General features: G+C 37.5%; 1 protein-coding gene across 5 annotated transcripts in view; it reads right to left on the bottom strand.

The window, feature by feature from the left end:
* The window catches only part of LOC100243011 (uncharacterized), a 43464-nt gene that overhangs the window by 2849 nt on the left and 21918 nt on the right, over positions 1–18697 (bottom strand). For all 5 annotated transcript variants that reach the window (XM_019222658.2, XM_059740166.1, XM_059740167.1 and 2 more), the window contains 11 exons: positions 17374–17433; positions 16532–16648; positions 14066–14160; positions 13755–13957; positions 10211–10308; positions 9952–10055; positions 9710–9875; positions 9334–9456; positions 3361–3443; positions 1535–1676; positions 418–447 (listed from right to left, as the gene is read on the bottom strand). In XM_019222658.2, coding sequence (XP_019078203.2) covers positions 418–447; positions 1535–1676; positions 3361–3443; positions 9334–9456; positions 9710–9875; positions 9952–10055; positions 10211–10308; positions 13755–13957; positions 14066–14160; positions 16532–16648; positions 17374–17433 — 1221 coding nt within the window. The remainder of the gene's footprint in view (positions 1–417; positions 448–1534; positions 1677–3360; positions 3444–9333; positions 9457–9709; positions 9876–9951; positions 10056–10210; positions 10309–13754; positions 13958–14065; positions 14161–16531; positions 16649–17373; positions 17434–18697) is intronic.

Below are 18697 nucleotides of genomic sequence, written 5' to 3' on the forward strand. Positions count from 1 at the left end.
TTTTTCATCAATGCAGAGTTCAGGAGAATAATATGAAGCGACAACCTGGTGAAACTTGGGTGATGATGCAATGTTTGGTGCAATTGCAGTTACCTTAAGTGAGGGAGGTGTATTTTATGGAAATTGTAGGAAGGTCCCTATAATTAAGCTAGTGAAATTTTTCCGAGAAATAGAGGAAAACATTCCCTTTAGCATGTGTTAAGAGTAGTTTCTTTATACTTGTCAGAAGGTTAATCTTCCTGTTCATACTTGTCAGAAGGTTAACCTTCCTGTTCATGACACTGGGTTCAAGTTCAAATGGTTTATACCAAACTGTTGGAAGGTTTTTCCACATCATGGCGGTCACATAACTCTAGAGCCTAGGGGAAAGGAGGTGAGAAACGTTCCATTTAAGGGTATAAAACTTCTTGAACATACCTCATCATCCCGTTCAAGTTGGCCATGAGTCTGCATGAATGAACAGAAAATGAAAACATTGTTAAAAAATGCACATTCAAAATGAAGAATAATCAATCATATAACAGTAGAATACAATATTTTAATTAATTAGGGAAAATTCTACAGTACCAAAGAGATATGGGACAGAACATTTACTATTAACCATTGTATTTGGAGATTGAATCTCAACCATTCAATTAAAAAAAATAAAAAAGATATTGGTAAAGAGAACAACCAGTAAGTGAGTAAAAGAATCTATAAATATAGGGAAAAAGAGTTCTGTTGATACACATAAAAGGAATGACCCACTAACCAATATACTACAATAAGATTGATATAAATATAAATTACTATAAAAAGAATGTTACCTTAACCTAAATCTTTTAAAATTCTCAAAATTAGAAGATTGATCATGATACAAATAATGTCATCATAATGCAAAAATTAAATTCTACACATGTTCATATTTGTATAAAATAAATAAAAGAACGTTACCTCAAGATAATGAGACCTTCAACTTATATGTTCTTTATCACAAAAATTGAATTCATCTTCATTAGACTAAGTTACAAAGAATTTTAACTTTTCATTCTCCTTAGTTGTGTTCACCGGAATTTTGATAAATGTTAAATAAAATATATTTAATTAACTTTTATCTTAATTCATCATTTTATTTATCAAGTTATAAAATTATAAAAAAAATTCTCTTTAAGATAATAATTGTTCAATTAAAAAAGAGTTGCAAAGCTTTTATATTTCGAAGATATATGTAATTCAACCTTCTTATTCCAGTTGCATTTTTTAAGTGGTCTTTCATTTTTATTTTATCTTCAAATATACATGTGTCAATAAATTATTGGTGCATGTCTGTGGTATTGTACCAAAAACCACACCTCAGTACTAACGTTTTACACATTAATTAGTGTAAAACTGCAATTAGTGCGTAACTGCTTGAGTTGTAGACTAGTATGCTTAGTATGTTTCCCCTTGTTCCTTACTCGCATTTGGGGTAAACTTATATATATATATATATATATATATATGTTAAAGTACCAAAAATAGAAAGTAAAGATGGACTAATTAGATTAAACAATACCTCATCCATATCATCATTACTATAAATGCCATATCGGAATGCCTGACTCAAGTTATTTGCTAGAGCTGCAACATCATAATCTCTGTCTTGATAATCATCATCATCACTATCCCTAGTTCGATCCTGTAGAGCTGTAGGTCTCCTGTTACAATTGATGAAACTCAGATTACATATCAGACCAAAAGAGGGGGGAAATAACACCATTTTCTATTACGTTAATATAGTAATTGGTTCTCTAATTTCGTAAATTCAAAAATCTTATATGAGTTCAAAAGGGAATAATTTGGGAAAGAGGCAGAAGGAAAATATTAAATTCAGTAGATCTAAATTTTTACAATTTAATGAGAAACATTGATGATTAAATTTCACAAATATCATCTCCAGAAAGCTGGGGAAAAAGGCAGTTTGACCCAAGCCTGATGCATCTTACTTAGTCCTAGCCCCTAAAATTTTAGTTACAAAAACTAGTATGAATACATATGGTATCAGGAATCACCATAATACAAAAACAATATGCCACTTTCATATGCTAGGCTGCAATGCTTTATAACTGTCTGATTTCATTTACCTAACAAATCCCACTTCAAGTATAATACAACCAACACCACAAGGAGAGTCTCTTTCTAGTGCATAAAAATGTACAAGATGTGAATTTTGTTCAGAAAATGCATACCCAAGCTAACATGGAATGCATTAGACTCTAATTAGAATTTTCGTAAGTTTACCGCAAATAAAGCATAATGCCAAGTAGTTTAAACTCCAATGAATTGGAGAATTGGAAATTAAGGCATACAGATTCATTGTAAGCACAGAACATGGAAAACTGGAAATTAAGGCATACAGATTTATTGTAAGCACAGAACCAAAATGCAGTTATTTATTTGGTATAGCATGAGAAGACTTAAGAAATCAATAGCTTTAAAAGTATAATCATAAATGGAGCCCAGCACAATGGCACACAAACATGGTGCATAGGAACCATGAAACAAAAAGAAACCTAAAGACCTAAAAAGGCCTCAACCATTCCAATCTATAAATAAAATCTAAAAGAGAGAAATTCTCAACACCCCACCCCCAAAAGACTGTCAAACCATGAAAACAGAGATTAAGGAGATGGTTTTTTAACACCAGCTCTGAACATTTCAGTCAAAATATTTTCAACCTGGTCCTTCCACAGGCTCCAAAAGAAGCACAGAGGGTTAATTCTCCACACCTTTCCTTTAACACCAATGGAACTTGTACAACATCTAGACAGTTTTTTCAATTGACCGAGGCAGAACCCAAAGAATATAACACATAACAAACAACAAAGTTCATATGTTTTAATGAATGCAAATATGGTCATCCAAGTCCATCATTTGTTAACACAAGCAGCACTAATCAACTAGAATCCTACCCGACATAAGCTAGTCTTAAGTAAGATATTTTCAGCCTCTTTTCTGTCTCAATAGCACAAAATGCATCCTTTCAAACAATTATTCATTTTTTATCCATGTCCACATGAACACTGATCCTTCTTATAAGGAATTTTAGACACAACAGTAATATAACTAATCTGTAATGCTTCAAAAGGTTGACACAGTAGAATATTCATCATCCAAGAAAGCTGTCACTTAAGAAACAAAAACTTCTCTATTTAGCACTTTTGGCTTTCTGGTTCACACCTTTTTCTGTTCATATTGAGTGAGGCGGCCTCACCTCTCACTACAAGTAAAATTGATTATTTATTTATGAATTGATCACATCCACCTTACTGAATACAAAGTTTCAAATCCAATACTGGTGCAAGAGAAAGGGCAAAAAAATTCATAAGGAAGAAAACCTACCCACAGGCCCACTGGTATACATTTTCTACTGCATTGCGCTTCAGGAGTACCGTTCCATGAAAATCCACCCATTCACTGTTTTCCTGTGAAGGGAAAACCAACACTAGTATATGATTGAGAGTACAACATGAGGGGGAAACACCAGTTGCATTAAGATGTTTCCAGTACACTATAAAAGTTATGTCAAGCACATACATACATGTTCATTTAAGAGGTAATTACTTTCAATTGAAGACAGGAGGAGAGTTGTGCACAAAAAAAAGAAAAGAAGAGCACAAAAAAAAAGGTAAAAAGAAAGAAAGATTCAGACTGTTAAAAAAATTGGACAACACTCCTAGAGTTCAGATTATTTTTTATGTAGATGGAACAACTACAATTGAGTGTAGATAGAAAATTAGAGGATTGAGCAACATAAAATCAGTCTAGGTATAAGAAAACATCTTGGTGCATATGCAATTAGTCTCAAAAACCATTACACCACTTAATAGCTTGACTGGGTCTTGAGACACAAAGTACAATTTATAGGTTTGTCAAGCTAAGAAAGTAGTTGTTCAGGTTGATAAACAAAATTGGAGTAGAGAAGTGCAGATCTCTTCAAGTTAAAGAGGACTCCCTATTTCTAAAGTATACTCTTTTCTGCATGATTTTCCCTCCTAGAATCTTTAATTTTGGAATAATCTTGTAGATAGAGAGATTAAAGATCTCTCAAGCTTATGTTGTCTGTAGAAAGCGTCTTCCTCTCTCCTGCCAACCCCAATGAAATGCGTTGGAGTTTGGGGTCTTCTTGTGCCAGCTCCAACCCAATCTTGTTTGGAAGTCCAGAAGTAACCCCAAAAAAACGCATCTTTTCTGGATTTGTGGCTAACAGAAAAGTACACACAAATATCATACTCCAGCTAAAGAAACCATTTTTTTTTTCTGTTATTTTTTTGGTAGATAAGAAGCAATTTTATTGAAAAGCACAAAAAAAGGCACACCAAGGTACACATGATGTCCATAAAATGCCAAATAAAAGAGAGAGGGAGGGGGGGGGGGGGGGGGGGAGAGAGAATTCCCCCTCAATCTAAACCCAATCAATCAATGAAATCAAATAAGGACATCGATCTATCACCTATAAACAACTTGGACCAAGAATACAAACTACATAGAAATAGGACTTTTAGTCTATGATCAGAGAGCTCCTCATTCTCAAACAATCTTCTATTTCTTTTTTTCCAAATTATCCAAAAAAATGCATAAAGGAGCAACTCCCCAAACATTTTTCCGCTTCCTCCACACAAAAGAGTCATGTCAACCTAACAAAGTGTCTCTGATAGAGGAGTGAATCACCCATGAGATACCAAAAGCTACTACAACACCCTCGCCTTGCCTTGCTACAATGCAAAAGGATGTGGTCAATTGACTCTTCGTGATTGTGACAAAGAAAACATCCATTGGCCAAAGAACAATCTCTCTATAGTAACTGATCAAGAGTCAAAGCTTTTCCCTAAGCCACCTCCTATGTAAAGAAACTCACCTTAGGTGGAACCCAAGTATTCCACAAAATACTAGATGGGAATGGTTGAGAACTCCCCTCCCCCAAGCTAGAGTAAGGGACCTAACAGAGAAAATTCCACTCTTTGCCTCCAACCAACACACCTAGTGTTTTCCTCCCTTAACTCCCCCCTTAACAAGTAGTCTTGCCAAGAAGCGCTCCACTCACTCAATCTCCCAATCGTTTAGATGCCTAGAGAATCTAGGAGTCCACATACCTCTACCATTAGAATGAGACCACAAATCCGACATCCAAGCCTCCTTTGAAGTAGCTAAGGCAAGTAAAGAACGAAAAGAAACACTTAAAGGTTTATCGCCATACCATTTATCTTTCCAAAACTTTACCCTTCTCCCATTGCCCACTGAGAAGGAAATTCTACAATTAACTCTCCCACAGATTTCTTATGGTCTTTCATAACCCAACACCATAACTCTCACTCACTTCGTTAAAACACCCGCCCCCTTCAACTTCCCCATACTTACCACTTATAATTTGTCTCCAAAACACCTCCCTTTCTTTTGCAAAGCACCAATTCCACTTTCACAATAGGGCCTTATTGAAAGAAGAAAGACGTCGAATACCTAGGCTCCCTTTCCTCTTATCTGAATAAACAGTAGCCCACTTCACTAGATGTTTTCTCTTTAACGTCCCTCCTCCCCAAAGAAAGTCCCGCTCAATTTGCTCCAACCTTAACCTCACTATCCTCAACATCCAGAACAAAGGCAAAAAGTAGATTGGCAAGCTAGAAAGAGTATTCCTAATCAGAGTTAGCCTCCCCCCTTTAGAAATATATTATCATTTCCATATTGCCAATCTTTTACGGAACCTTTCTTCCACTCCATCCTAAGCAGCCAAATAATTATGAGGGGTGCTTAGAGGAAGGCCCAAATAGGTGGTCAGGAGCACACTTACTCTACAACCTTACACAACGGCTAACTCCTCCAAGTTCTCCACTCTCCTAACCAGAATAAGTTCACTTTTGGTTAGGTTAATCTTCAAACCCAAAATGAACTCAAACCACATGAGTAACCAACTTAAGTAGGTCAAATGGGTAATAGAAGCCTCACAAAACACCACCATGTCATTAGTGAACAAGACATGGGAAACCTCCAAACCCACTCCAACTCTACCATTCACCTTTAAGTCTAACAAAAAGCCACCCTCCCTAGCCCTCTCCAGGAGACAATTAAGCGTCTCCATAGCCAACACAAACAAGTATGATGAAAGTAGATCCCCTTGCCTCAATCCTCTAGAGCTCTCAAAAAACCCTGAAGGGGTACCATTAACAATGAAAAAAATTTTGGTGAAAAAATGCACCAACTAATCCATTTCTGCCCAAAACCATTTTGTTCAAAACCACAAACAGAAAAGTCTCAACTAACATGGTCATACGTCTTCTCAATATCAAGCTTACAAAGCACCCTATGTTTCTTTTCAACATCGAATCAATTGCTTCATTGTTAATAAGCACAACATCAAGAAATTGCCTACCCTCCTCCATAAAGGCATTCTAGGATTTTGGGATCACTTTGCTCAACACCTTTTTAAGCCTATTAGCCAACACCTTAGCCAATAATTTATAAAGGTTACCCACCAAACGTATAGACCTAAAATCTTCTAAGGTCTACAGCCCTTCCTACCTTTGGCACCAAAACTAGGAAAATTTGCGTTGATACTCTTTACGAATCTACCCTGTTCTTGAAAATCCCCCAAGAATCCCATTATTTCATCCTTGACAAAGTCCTAACAACACTGCCAAAAAGCCATTGAAAATCCATTTGACCCTAATGCTTTATCCCCATTTAAATCTAACAAAGCTTTGAACACCTCTTCCTTTAAAAAAGGCTTCACCAACTTTGTTGCATCAAGACTGTCTAGGGCCTCAAATCTCATAATCTTGATATTAGGACGCCACTCCCTTCGTCTCAATAGAAGAGTCTAGAAAGCCTATGCAATCCCCACCCTAGTCTCAGTCTCATCTGTTTTCTTATTTTTATTTTATTTTTGGATAAGTTCTCAATCTCATTTGTTAAACACACCCCATTTAGACTATCTAGGGCCTCAAATCTCATACTCTTGATATTAGGACGCCACTCCCCTGGTTTCGATAGAAGAGTCTAGAAAGCCTGTGCGATCCCCGCCTTAATCTCAGTCTCATCTGTTTTCTTATTTTTATTTTATTTTTGGATAAGTTCTCAATCTCATTTGTTAAACACGCCCCATTTATTCTAACCTTAGCCAAAGTATTCCTCCTTATGTGTGCATTTGCCATTTTCTAAAAGACAGTGGTATTTCTATCATCCTCCCTCAACTACCCCTCCCTAGGCTTCTGCGTCCAACTTGTTTCCTCCATAATAGTCCATTTACAAAATTCTACCCTTGAATCCTCCCTAGAAACCACCTCCTCAACAAATAACTCCTCCAACCTCTCTTTTGCATCCAAAAACCCACTTGCAAGAGAACTAAGTTCTTCCTGATCTCTTTAAATTACACTTTAGACTTCTCAATTTTTCTGCCAAAATGAAATTGGAAGAACCCCTAAAACTGAACCCTGTCCACCATTGCTTCAAATCTATGAAACCTTCCTCCTCGAGTCACATATTTTCAAACTTAAAAGGCTAGGACCTCTCCACACACCATCCCCATCCAAAAGAATTGGTGAATGATCTGACATAGGTCTAGGCAAGATACATTGCACCACTCTGCTAAAATGGCCTTCCCAACCTTCTGAGACCAGAAACTGATCTAACCTTAATTGAGTGAAGTTTATTCAAGCCCCTGCAAAGGAAGATCCCTGAACTAAAATTCCTCAATTACCTCAGAAAATCTTCTCATGGCCACAGACAACCCATTGGGACCGATATGCTCCCTTAGGAAACAATGTTAAAACTGCCTCCAATGCACCATGAATCACTCCACAAACCCCTAATGGCCCCTAATTCCACCTAGAAACCCTCTCTATCACCCCCACCAGAGGGACCATACACCCCCATGAAAATCCAGACAAACCCATCTTTACAGTTCTTAAAATGGCAAGAGATTGAGAACACCCCAACTTCCATACCCAACAACTCTTAACACTCTATTGTCCCAAAGAACCAAGACCCCACACCTGCTGTCCCCCTCGCCTTCAGCTCTCCCCAGTCTAAGAATCTGCATGTTCCTAGACTGCGCACCATCCCTACTGACAACACTTGGATTTTAATTTCCTAAAGGCAAACCAAATCTACTCTCTATGCCATAATGAAAGATTTTAAAACCATCCTTTTATTGTTGTCATTGGCCCCTCTTACATTCCAAGTTAAAATCCTTAGCTTCATAAACCACCTGAAGAACACACCCCCCTTTCTCTGTCCCTTTGTTCCTCTGCTTATGTTCTCTTGTATTTTACTGACCATTCCAATTTCTTAAGCTCCCTTTCAAAACCAGAAGAGCCAGATTTACTTGCTCTCCTTAAGGCCTGACCCTCTCGTCCTTTCCTTTCCCTGATCTTTTCAAGAAGCACCAAAATCTCCTCCTCAAAACCCTCTGTTTGCAAGCCTTAAAACCTACTGAAGGCAAGCAAACTGTTGAAAGACACCCTATCCTCCAGCGCATCATCACCCTCACCCGCCATCAAAACACTCTCCTTGTCACTGCCAGGCCCAGCCTCCCCAATCACCACCTCCTTTCCCTTGTTGGTTGAGAACACCATTGATCTTCTATCTGCCAAAATCATTCTCAAGAGGCATTGAGTGTTCAAGCTGGGGAACCACCCCCATTGTCCCCTTCGTCTGACTTCGAGACCCTACTGCAAAAGAAGTAGAAGTCCCAGCCCCCAAAAAGGAAACAGAACGAAGGGATGAACCTGGATATCTTGCCACTTCCCCCAAGAGAGCATCATCAGCAAGTGACACCCGGAAGGACAGCAACGAGGGCGCCAACCTTGGGGAAGAGACACCCCTGCCGACATCAGTGAAGATTTCATCTTCTACATAAGACTCCAACAGAGCCCTCACCCCCCTTTTAAAGCCCTCTCCATAAGAGAGCCTAAGGCCCAAACCTTATAGAGCTACTTAGCCCAGATCATTAGAAAAATTTGTCTTAGGTAACTAGTGGCCATAGAGGGTCTTTTGACAAGGGATTGCTCTTTTATGGGGAATCCTAGGAGGCTAATCAAGGTGTGTAGGTTGGGTTCCATTATCAATTGTATTTGGAACCTCACGTACCGCTTGAGTTTTGTTGCTCTGTTCCCTTAGAAGAAGGAAGCCAAAGGCTTCCTACTGTAAGGACTTCTGTTGTTCTCCCTTTTAGGTCTTTTATTTTTCTTTCCTCTTATTATACTCTTGTACATTTTTTTTCATTTGTTGAAGGACTGTCATTTTACATGTACTTTAATCCAAATATAATACAAGTAAAATTTCTTATCTAAAAAGGGGTGGACAGAATTAGAAATGAACCTTCAGATATGCCTCAATTTCGGTGTTGCTGCTCCCCAGTTGAACAAGTTTGTTAGATATACGTGTTAAGTGTCCGATATTTCCTATTCTGGGGGGTGTCCTTCCTTCAGCAGGAACAGTTGGCTGCAGGAAGATTGAACAAATTTACATTTTCAATAGGTAAATTCACAACAGAAAGAAGTAGCCATAACCACATAACTAAGACAAAAAATTAATCTAAAAATTTGCCCACAAATAAACTGGGAAACATCCAAATAAAGCAATAAATTGAGAATTATTTCATGGATGGCTGGATGGCTGGTGCATTATGTTGTTTAGATCCACCACCATTTAAATTAAGGTGAGTATTATTTCATGAATGACTGTGGTGCATTACCTTGTTTAGATCATCCGACAATGTATAATTCTTTTCAGCTTCAAGTATTTTCCCAACAAGATTACATTCACGAAGAAGATGCTCAATAAGAGGACGATTCTTGCTCTCCAAGCATGATACTATAATGTTCTCTACGTGGTGATGCATAAAATTATTGTATGGGTACCTACAATCAGATTCAAGCAAGGAATGATGACAGGGTTCGATAACTCTGCATAAGGGAGTAGAATTTCTCAACTTACTTGAAAAACAAGTCTAAAATTTGCTGTATTGCACCTAGACGAATCAATTCCTTCTCGGCAGCTTCGCTACCAATTGTTGGTAAAACTGAAATGAACTCTACAATCTGAAAATTCCCATATTGATAGATAATCAGCATCAAGTTGTCATCAATAATAATAATCTATAATTGAAAAAAAAAGAAGAAAAAAACAAACATTTATATTCATCCTATATAGTGCACGACAAAGCACCTAAACAATTGCAAATACAAAGGGATACCTTCAGACGGTGCTTTCCAAGAGGTGGCTGCAACTTTCCATAAGTAGTTAGCAAGAGACTCTCCTCAGATGAAACATCTAAAAGCTTGAGCAAATCACCTACAAAACAGAACCATGACAAACATTTTTTTTGTTGTAGTAACCAAAGATTTTCAAAACTTCGAAGAAATGCATTCCAATCCCTTGATTAGAGACACACACATACACACCCAATCAGCTGACATACAAACACAGAACCAGCATTGAACTGTCAATAATGTGATTCAGCAATATGTAAAACTGAAATAGCTAGTTTAGGCATAGCCTCAACCACATTAAAATGCTTCCATTTAATAGTTTACCTTCTCTTATAGTAAATATTTATCAGTAAATGTTAGGAATGCATGTTTTCCAAATAATGAAACTGCAAGAAACTATAGAATAGAGTATAGGACTCCATATGAATCAAGAAACTATAGAATAGAGTATAGAACTCCATATGAATGAGGGGTAAAAAGTCAAATTTCTACCTACTGGGCCTGAAACTTTTGTAAGGAAGAATGATCACATTTATACAGTGTCCAAATTCTCAAATTCTGAGTCATCTGTCTAATTAATTATCACTTCACTAAATGAAGCTTTCTAAACAAGTGAATGCACTCATGAGATTGTAGTAGCTTTACCACCTATTTCCACCTTCACCAATGATAGAACCAGAAAAATGAGTATCAATGTCAAGTAAATCTAGAATCTCACCTAATACTGAAATAGGCAACTACAAGAAGGATGAAGGCAGAGGCTTTGCCCACTTCTCAACTTCTTTTAGAACTGAAAATACAAAAACTTCAAGGAGACTGGGACTCAATTTTATACATAAATTTTTCCTCAAGGATATGTTTTCTCCAAGAATTTGAGGGGAAATCAAATGAGGAAACCTACTCCGACAAAATAACGAGGATGAGAAATCCTTCCCAACATACAAAATCTGATAAAAAACAGAGAGGAGAAACCTACTCCGATAGACATTGATATGATACAGCGGGAGGCAACATAAAGAAATACAAGTAAAGGATGAGACATCCTTCCCAACATACAAAATCTGATAAAAAACAGAGAGGAGAAACCTACTCCGATAGACATTGATATGATACAGCGGGAGGCAACATAAAGAAATACAAGTAAAGGATGAGACGTCCTTCCCAACATACAAAATCTCATAAAAAACAGAGAGGAGAAACCTACTAAGATAGACATTGATATAGTACAGTGGGAGGCAACATAAAGAAAAATGATTCAAAATTCGTCACAGGGTCTTGCAATTCAAAATCCCTTAGCATTGTTCCTCTATTTGCTATTTTAACCCTTTTGATCTACATATTGAAGACTAATCAAGTAGTATAATATTGAGAAGAATGCCCTTGAAATCTGTAGCAATAGAGGCCCAAAAAGAGGAATAACATCGTTCCTCTATTCAAAAACAAAGCTTATGGGTGTTGAAGATGTACTGAATATTCTAAAACTGGCTAGAACTTCTTCATGTCTCATTTCACTCATTCCATGTCATCAAACCATCATGTAACACAAGTCTAACAAACAAAACCAATCTAAGAGGTTGTATGGCTAGCAAGTTGGATGCCTTGTGAATAACAAAATTCTCCATTAATGCAGCACTACATGTCTTTAATCTTAAAATGTATACATTATGAGACCATTTTCAAAGACATTCCTCTGCCAAGACATTATAGCATTGGGGCATTAATAACCCTTTGGTGGATCACCGAGCATCTCAAATCCCGACAAGTTGGTGGGAGTCACCCATGGAAAATCCAAGGGAGACTCCCCCTTCTCTAAGTTCACACTATTGTCCAAGGAAGGGAGACCAACTCCAATGTGCAAATTCCCAAGACTATCCAGGTGTTGGACACTTACTGGATAGAACCATTGTTTTCCCCCTTTATTTTTCATTCTGCTTCTACTTTGTCCTTCCAAGTGTAGTTTATACCTCTAGCATACTTAAGTTATGCCACCTTGGTATAAACACAGTCCAAGGTTAACTCACTTGTAATCTTTGGCAGTTTCTCTTTGCTATGCCACACACCCACACAAAAGTAGGAATGGCAACAGGGCGGGTTTGGGACTGGACACCCCTATCCCATCCCTGTCCCAAAATATATAGTTATTTCCCATCCCCGTCCCAAACCTAGAGCGGGGCGGGGCAGGGCATGCACTCCCATCCCCGTTTTGAAACAACAGTTAAAATCCTAACCCCACCCCGTCCCAATCCGGGTATATGTTTTCAGGGCAAGGCGAATGGAGCGAGGGGCTGCATCGGGCTGGATTACAAGTTGGAAATTCAGGTAAACGCCATTTCCAAAAACCAATCTCCTTTTTGGGAAGCACCTAAACCTCAACTTCACCAGAATCACCATCCAACAAGGACAACAAAAAAATTTGTCACTAATTTTGACTCTCAATCTTGAATTGTCCTGCTAAAAGGCAAATTGCAACAAAATCTCTCATCTTTTGCCCAAAAACTGATAGAGAAAACGCCCCAACTTTGCTTATGCATTTCCAAAATATGTCGAATCCATGAGGATTACTATCCACCCCTATCCCCCTCATACTTCGTTACCATTTAAGAAAAATAATTAGAGATTCGAATAAATTGCAAGGTTGCATGCAACACAATCAAAATCAAACAATAAAGAGATTCAAATAAAATATTAGACATGCAAAAGAAGAAAATACATCTATCATTAATGAAAAAGAAACCTAGATTGGGAATCGAAGAACATCATGAATCTCCCAAAAAAACCTAGAGCAAACAAATCGACATTCGAGAAAAATACCTAAAGTCCAAGATCCAAAAAAAAAAAAAAAAAACAAATGAAGACAAATGAACAAAGAACCATATTAGTTCGTGGACGCAAAAAAATATGATTTGGAGGGAGAAAATGGTAGTGGCTTGAAGTGATGAGACTACCAATAGATTTGTTTATGCAATAGATAGGGATGAATCGAGAAAGGAGGAGGAAATGGGATTATCGGATGGATTTTTGCGTTGAGTGGGAGGAATGGAAACCCTAACGATGGAGAGGAACAGGAACCCTAAAACAAGAGAGGAAGACTGGAAGGGAAGCAAATATTTATAGGTGGGGGTAAACTTGTAATTTCATATTCGAGGGCAGATTATTACCACCTGAACCCATCCCATCCCCGATTACTATGCTCCCATACCTGTCCTAATAGGGGCGGGACGGGGCGGGTGACCTGAAAAACCCACAAAATTGTCATCCCTACACACAAGTATGCACACCAATACCAAAAAAATTCACATGCACACAGACACAAGTCATACTAAGTCGCAGATTAAAAATTAACAAAACGAATTGTTATTCCATTTTGAAATATTGTGACATATACCAATATGACCTTCCCTAGGTTTCACACAGACACACAGCCACCTCAATATCAAAAATTAAAAAAAAATAAAATCAACACTAGTAATTGTTGTTTTATCTTGCAAGATTATGGATTGACACCCAATATCAAAGAAGGTGACTCACCTAGGCTTTCCAGCATGCCTTCAACTGTCTCTGGGTTAGCAGTTATTGTGGATCCATGAGTTAGTTGGCGGTTGTACATATGATAAGTTCCCAAGGTTAGCCTCTTAGGGTCTAATAAAGATATGCATACAGACAAAGAGTTAACTAAAACAGATTTAGGCCGTGAGTCCTCCAAAGCATGACGAAATAATCTTCCTATAAAACTGCATCAAAGCAAACAAAACAAAGAGACATTTATTAAATAACAGCCTGGTAGATGGAAAGTGTTCGCAAATTTCCAAGCAACATGAAAAGAAAAAATTAAGTCATACCTTGGGCTGGAGATTTTACTGGCAAGGCCAGGAGGAGCATATCGAGTTATAGAACATAGTGTTTCTGCTGCATTAGCATGGACTTCAGGACAATCCTGAAATATTATTTGTCCAAAAAAGATTAATTTCAAGTGTATCCACAGTTAAAAGGCCAAAACAATTATAGAAAGTAGGCAAAAAGAAACCATGAGTTGGGATGAGAAGGCTACAGCCTACTTTGCTAAACTATGTTGGGAAACATTATCTAGAGAATCTTAACAAGATCTCAGAACCAAAACTAAACTTGAAAAAATATCCACAAACCAATCCAGTAGGAAACTAAAGTGCTTTGTTGCAGGCTGATGGAAATGTGTGCGCAATGAAAATAAAATTTTAGTAGAGAATGACCGAAATCAGCAATTCATGAATGCTGGCACTAGCCTAGGACATGAAAGGACGCAACTTGGCTCATCATGTTGATGCATTGGAGGTCCTCTTCACAGCAATACCAGAAGCTGCTGAATCAACAGGAATCATCCTCCCATCCCCCACCCAGACTTATCGTTTACAAACACCAAGATGTCACTTTTTCAGTTTTTTTTTTTTTTTTCTCCCTTTTGGATATAACCGCTTTCATTACTTTGGATCAACTGTCTCATTCTACTGTTGCTTCTAAATTGTTTTTTGAATTTTGCAGCTATAAAGTCACCTCAAGATGTCCTCAAATTACAAATTTGAACCAGAATAGAAGAAACAAAATATCTTTCATAACAACTCAAAAATAAAATAAAGTCTAAATGCAAACAGAAAAAACAAAACATTCTTTATATGGATTCAGTAATAGAAAATAAACTAATCAAGCAATAAGCAATCATTATAATCTCGAATCAACCAATCCACGATAATCTTCACACCGTTAAGATAACAAGCAGGCAGTTCATTACCATGAAGATTGTGAAACCATGACCAGACTTTTCCTTTCACTAAGAATAATGAAGTGTGAAAAATGTCAATAGAGAATGATAATAAGAAATGTTCATAATCTCTGATGATTATTCAGTCATGCATTAATCTAAAAAACAAGGGAATGAAAGAAATTGAGTGTCATATAGCATCAGAGAATATTAACCAAAATAAAATAATAAGGATGATGACAATAACCAAGAGAACCATAGTGACAACAAGAATGATGATGACAACGATAATGTTAATAAAATAGCCCATGCTAGAAGGCAGTTCTTGGAAGGTCAATGCTAAGGCCTAACGAATAGGTACTTCCTCTGGATTAAGGTCTTATCTGGAATCAATTGATGCTATCACAAAAATCATAAGTGCCCAGATGGAAAAAACTATGCAAGTAAAAATGATAAGTATTTTGCAAAGACTGCACTAAGCATATTTTCATTTCATGAACAAGCAAATAACCCTTACAAAAAAAACAATGTCAATAAGAAAAGGAACAAAAACAAGATCACTAAATTAGGGGACTAAGAAAAGAATATCAAGGTGGACAATCTGAAAGCAACAATTAGTATTTAACCATTGGCCGACAGCTACATGAAGACAGGCATGATGATTATTAAGATCTGTGTTACAACGACTTGGGAACAAATGCTCTGTTCCAATATTGGATCTAGATATCAAATTTGTTTAATACCCATATCTTAGGGCACAGAGGCATAGCTAAATAACCTAAATTTTATTTTCTTGTCTCATCCTCCAATGGCTAAACTGAAGAGTATAATTAAGATAAAACATTCAATGTGTCTATGGTTACTTGTAATAAACTAGCTTTTTTTTTTTTTTTTTTTGAAGTCTTTGTTGGACACATCTACAGTACATATTTGATCAATAACAAACACATATCCCACATCCAAACCCTTGTAATTTCTAACACAATGTTCTCCACACACCATGAAGTGCCAAGCAACCTACATGGTGCTAAAACAGTCTAGTCCAGAATGAATTGTTCAAGAATCAGTAAAATGCTCAAAATCCAGGTTACTTGTGAATTATGGACTTAAAACTAGACTGTTATATAGTACTGGAAGAAAGACAAAAACAAACAGAAGTGTGCATCAATAACAGCCACTGCCAGCCAATGACCAATAGTACTAATGTTGACAATGATGAGCAAAGATTATGCCAATCAGACCTCTAGCTTAATGAACAAAAAAATAGTTTCTAAAAAATAACTATATCTGGACATTGAAAAGAAAACATCAGGTCAACCATCATAAAGCAAAGATCAGTAATGAACCAAACAAGTTTCAAGGTGGTCACATTTATGGGCTCTGTGATAGAGGTAGGTAGTTAACCAATTACACTTGAATTGGGATACATTCAATAAAATCTGGACATGAACCATGCATATAGCAAAGTCAATGACACAGTTTCCACACAAATACTGAGAAGTAACAACCATATCCAACAAGAAACTGGCAATCACAAATAGAAGTCAATTGAGAGCAAATTAAAGCAACATACCGAAGAGCTGAACTTATCCACAATCATCTCTAGCACATCCGTACTATCTAACCATTGCATTGCCTCCATGTTGTTTGTAAACATATGTTCATCAGCACCAATAAGACGTATTAAAACCTGGGAAGAAGCAAAAGGGTTTCATGGATTTCAATTTCAGATCAATAACCAATAATCAATATATTACCCAACAGTATAACAGCTCAAAAATTTCTTAACTAGTCCCCCTGGGTAAAGGAGAATTAGAAGTTGCAAAAGTAGTTTAAAAGTGATTAGTTTTGTTTGTAACAACAACAAAAGGTCAAAGTAGTTTAGGATATTTGTCTAAGAGCTTTAACAGTTTGTAAGTTAAATAAATAAATACATCCCAAAGAGCTTTAAGCCTTGTCTGGGAGGGCTAAATGCATTGTTTGAAGTTCAAACACAACTTTTAAAAGTGTTTTGATCGGAATCTCAAATATGGTACCCACAATTCCCAACATGATTTATCTATGATTTGGAAACAAAGGGAAACTCGTGCCTTTCCTCAAACTCGATGAGGGAACCAGATTTTACTTGATAAAACTTTCAAAAATATTAAAATTGTCCTTATTTTGAATAAAAGGATAAAAGGATTTCTTAAATTAAGTTCCCAAATAGGAAATAAATCACACAGCAACAATAACTGCTGCTACTTCTATTACTAAATGCAAAAGTTAAAAAGTAATCCCAAACAAACCCTTAGGAAAACACTTGCACACCTAAGCGCACTCCAGGCAGCATAGACTTTCAATTGGAAATAGAACCAACTCAAGCAAGAGATTCAAATATCAGAGGCAACAAAAAATAAATTACCAAGCACCAACCTCCATAATGGATGTGATTCCAATAAGATCAACCATCTGCCTGAAAATTTCCTGATGAACCTATGCAAACACAGTACAGCAGTTCAACATTATTTAATAACTCACGGACCATTAAAACAGATCCATACTATCAAGACAAATGGTGAACAAGAAATATCCAAATCTCAAAACTGTTGCAAATTATTTTTGAACATCTAATTAGTAATAAGTAAATATTGTAAAAGAGAACAGTGCACAATCTTTGCTGCAAATATCTTATATGCAAAAGTTAACAAACATGTTACAGTCCAAGTGGCACAAACTACAATAAATTCTACATTCAATCAAGTTACAAAAAAACTAGCATCTCCCCCTCCATAAAACCACAAAAACATTAACTTCTCATAAATCCAAATCCCCGAATATTCCAGTTCTTCCTCACTGCAGATAGACATGAAATTCTTGTGTTGCACTGGCAACCACAAAAAATGAAGCTGTGCTGTTGGACTTGACGAAGGTGAAGCTGTGGGTGAAGATGCTTCCAAATGTCGTGTTACCAGCGTTGCTTGAGGTGGAAGATGGGGCCTGGACCTATATAGTAGCAGTTTCAGTCACCGGAGAAGATGACAAAGACGACGTTGTCACGTCCGAGACAACCCGTAGCAGGAACGAGTGGGTGAAAACGGGAGTTGCGTCTCTCAGTCAACAAAAATTGCAGAGGGGCTACGAGGTAGCATTAGGGTCAATGAGTGCTACAGAAGGAGGCTTCTTCCCCGGGCACGTTATCGGCACTCAAGTACAAGTTTGGTGGCCAAAAGGGAGAATGGAAGGGGAAGGAGCAGCCTGGGCCCAGCAGAAGAAAATTTTATTGGGCCCATAGTGCCTGAGCTTTCTATTAAAGCCTAGCCTGAAAGGGCCCAAAGTGGGATGAGGATTCGTGGGCTTCACGCTAGCCCAGATGCTCCTCAAGCCCACCAGATTGTAGCGGCATCGTCTCCATCTCTCCAGCGAGTTGGTTCCTCTGCAAAGGCGATTGCGCTACTTTGTCCAGGTGATGAGAGGGCCGGCGTCGAGGCTATCTTTGGAGAGGAAGGTCGGGCCTTTGAGTTAAAGGCCCAATCTCTTTCCAACCCTAGCCCACCTTCAGACACTACCGTGGGTTGTAAGTTAAAAGGCCCGTCGGGGTTGGGCCAAAATTTAGGAGGAACGAAGCCCTCTGGTATGGAAGTTTGGTCTCGAAGGGAAGAAAACGCAACGAGAAAGGGGAAAGCTCCCGTGGTTCAGATGAGAGACTCTACGCAGGAGGAAGAGACGATAGTTTCAAAGAAGATGTGGTCCACCCTCT

This window comes from Vitis vinifera, chromosome 10 (genome assembly GCF_030704535.1).
Source record: "Vitis vinifera cultivar Pinot Noir 40024 chromosome 10, ASM3070453v1".
NCBI classification, from domain to species: Eukaryota; Viridiplantae; Streptophyta; class Magnoliopsida; order Vitales; family Vitaceae; genus Vitis; species Vitis vinifera.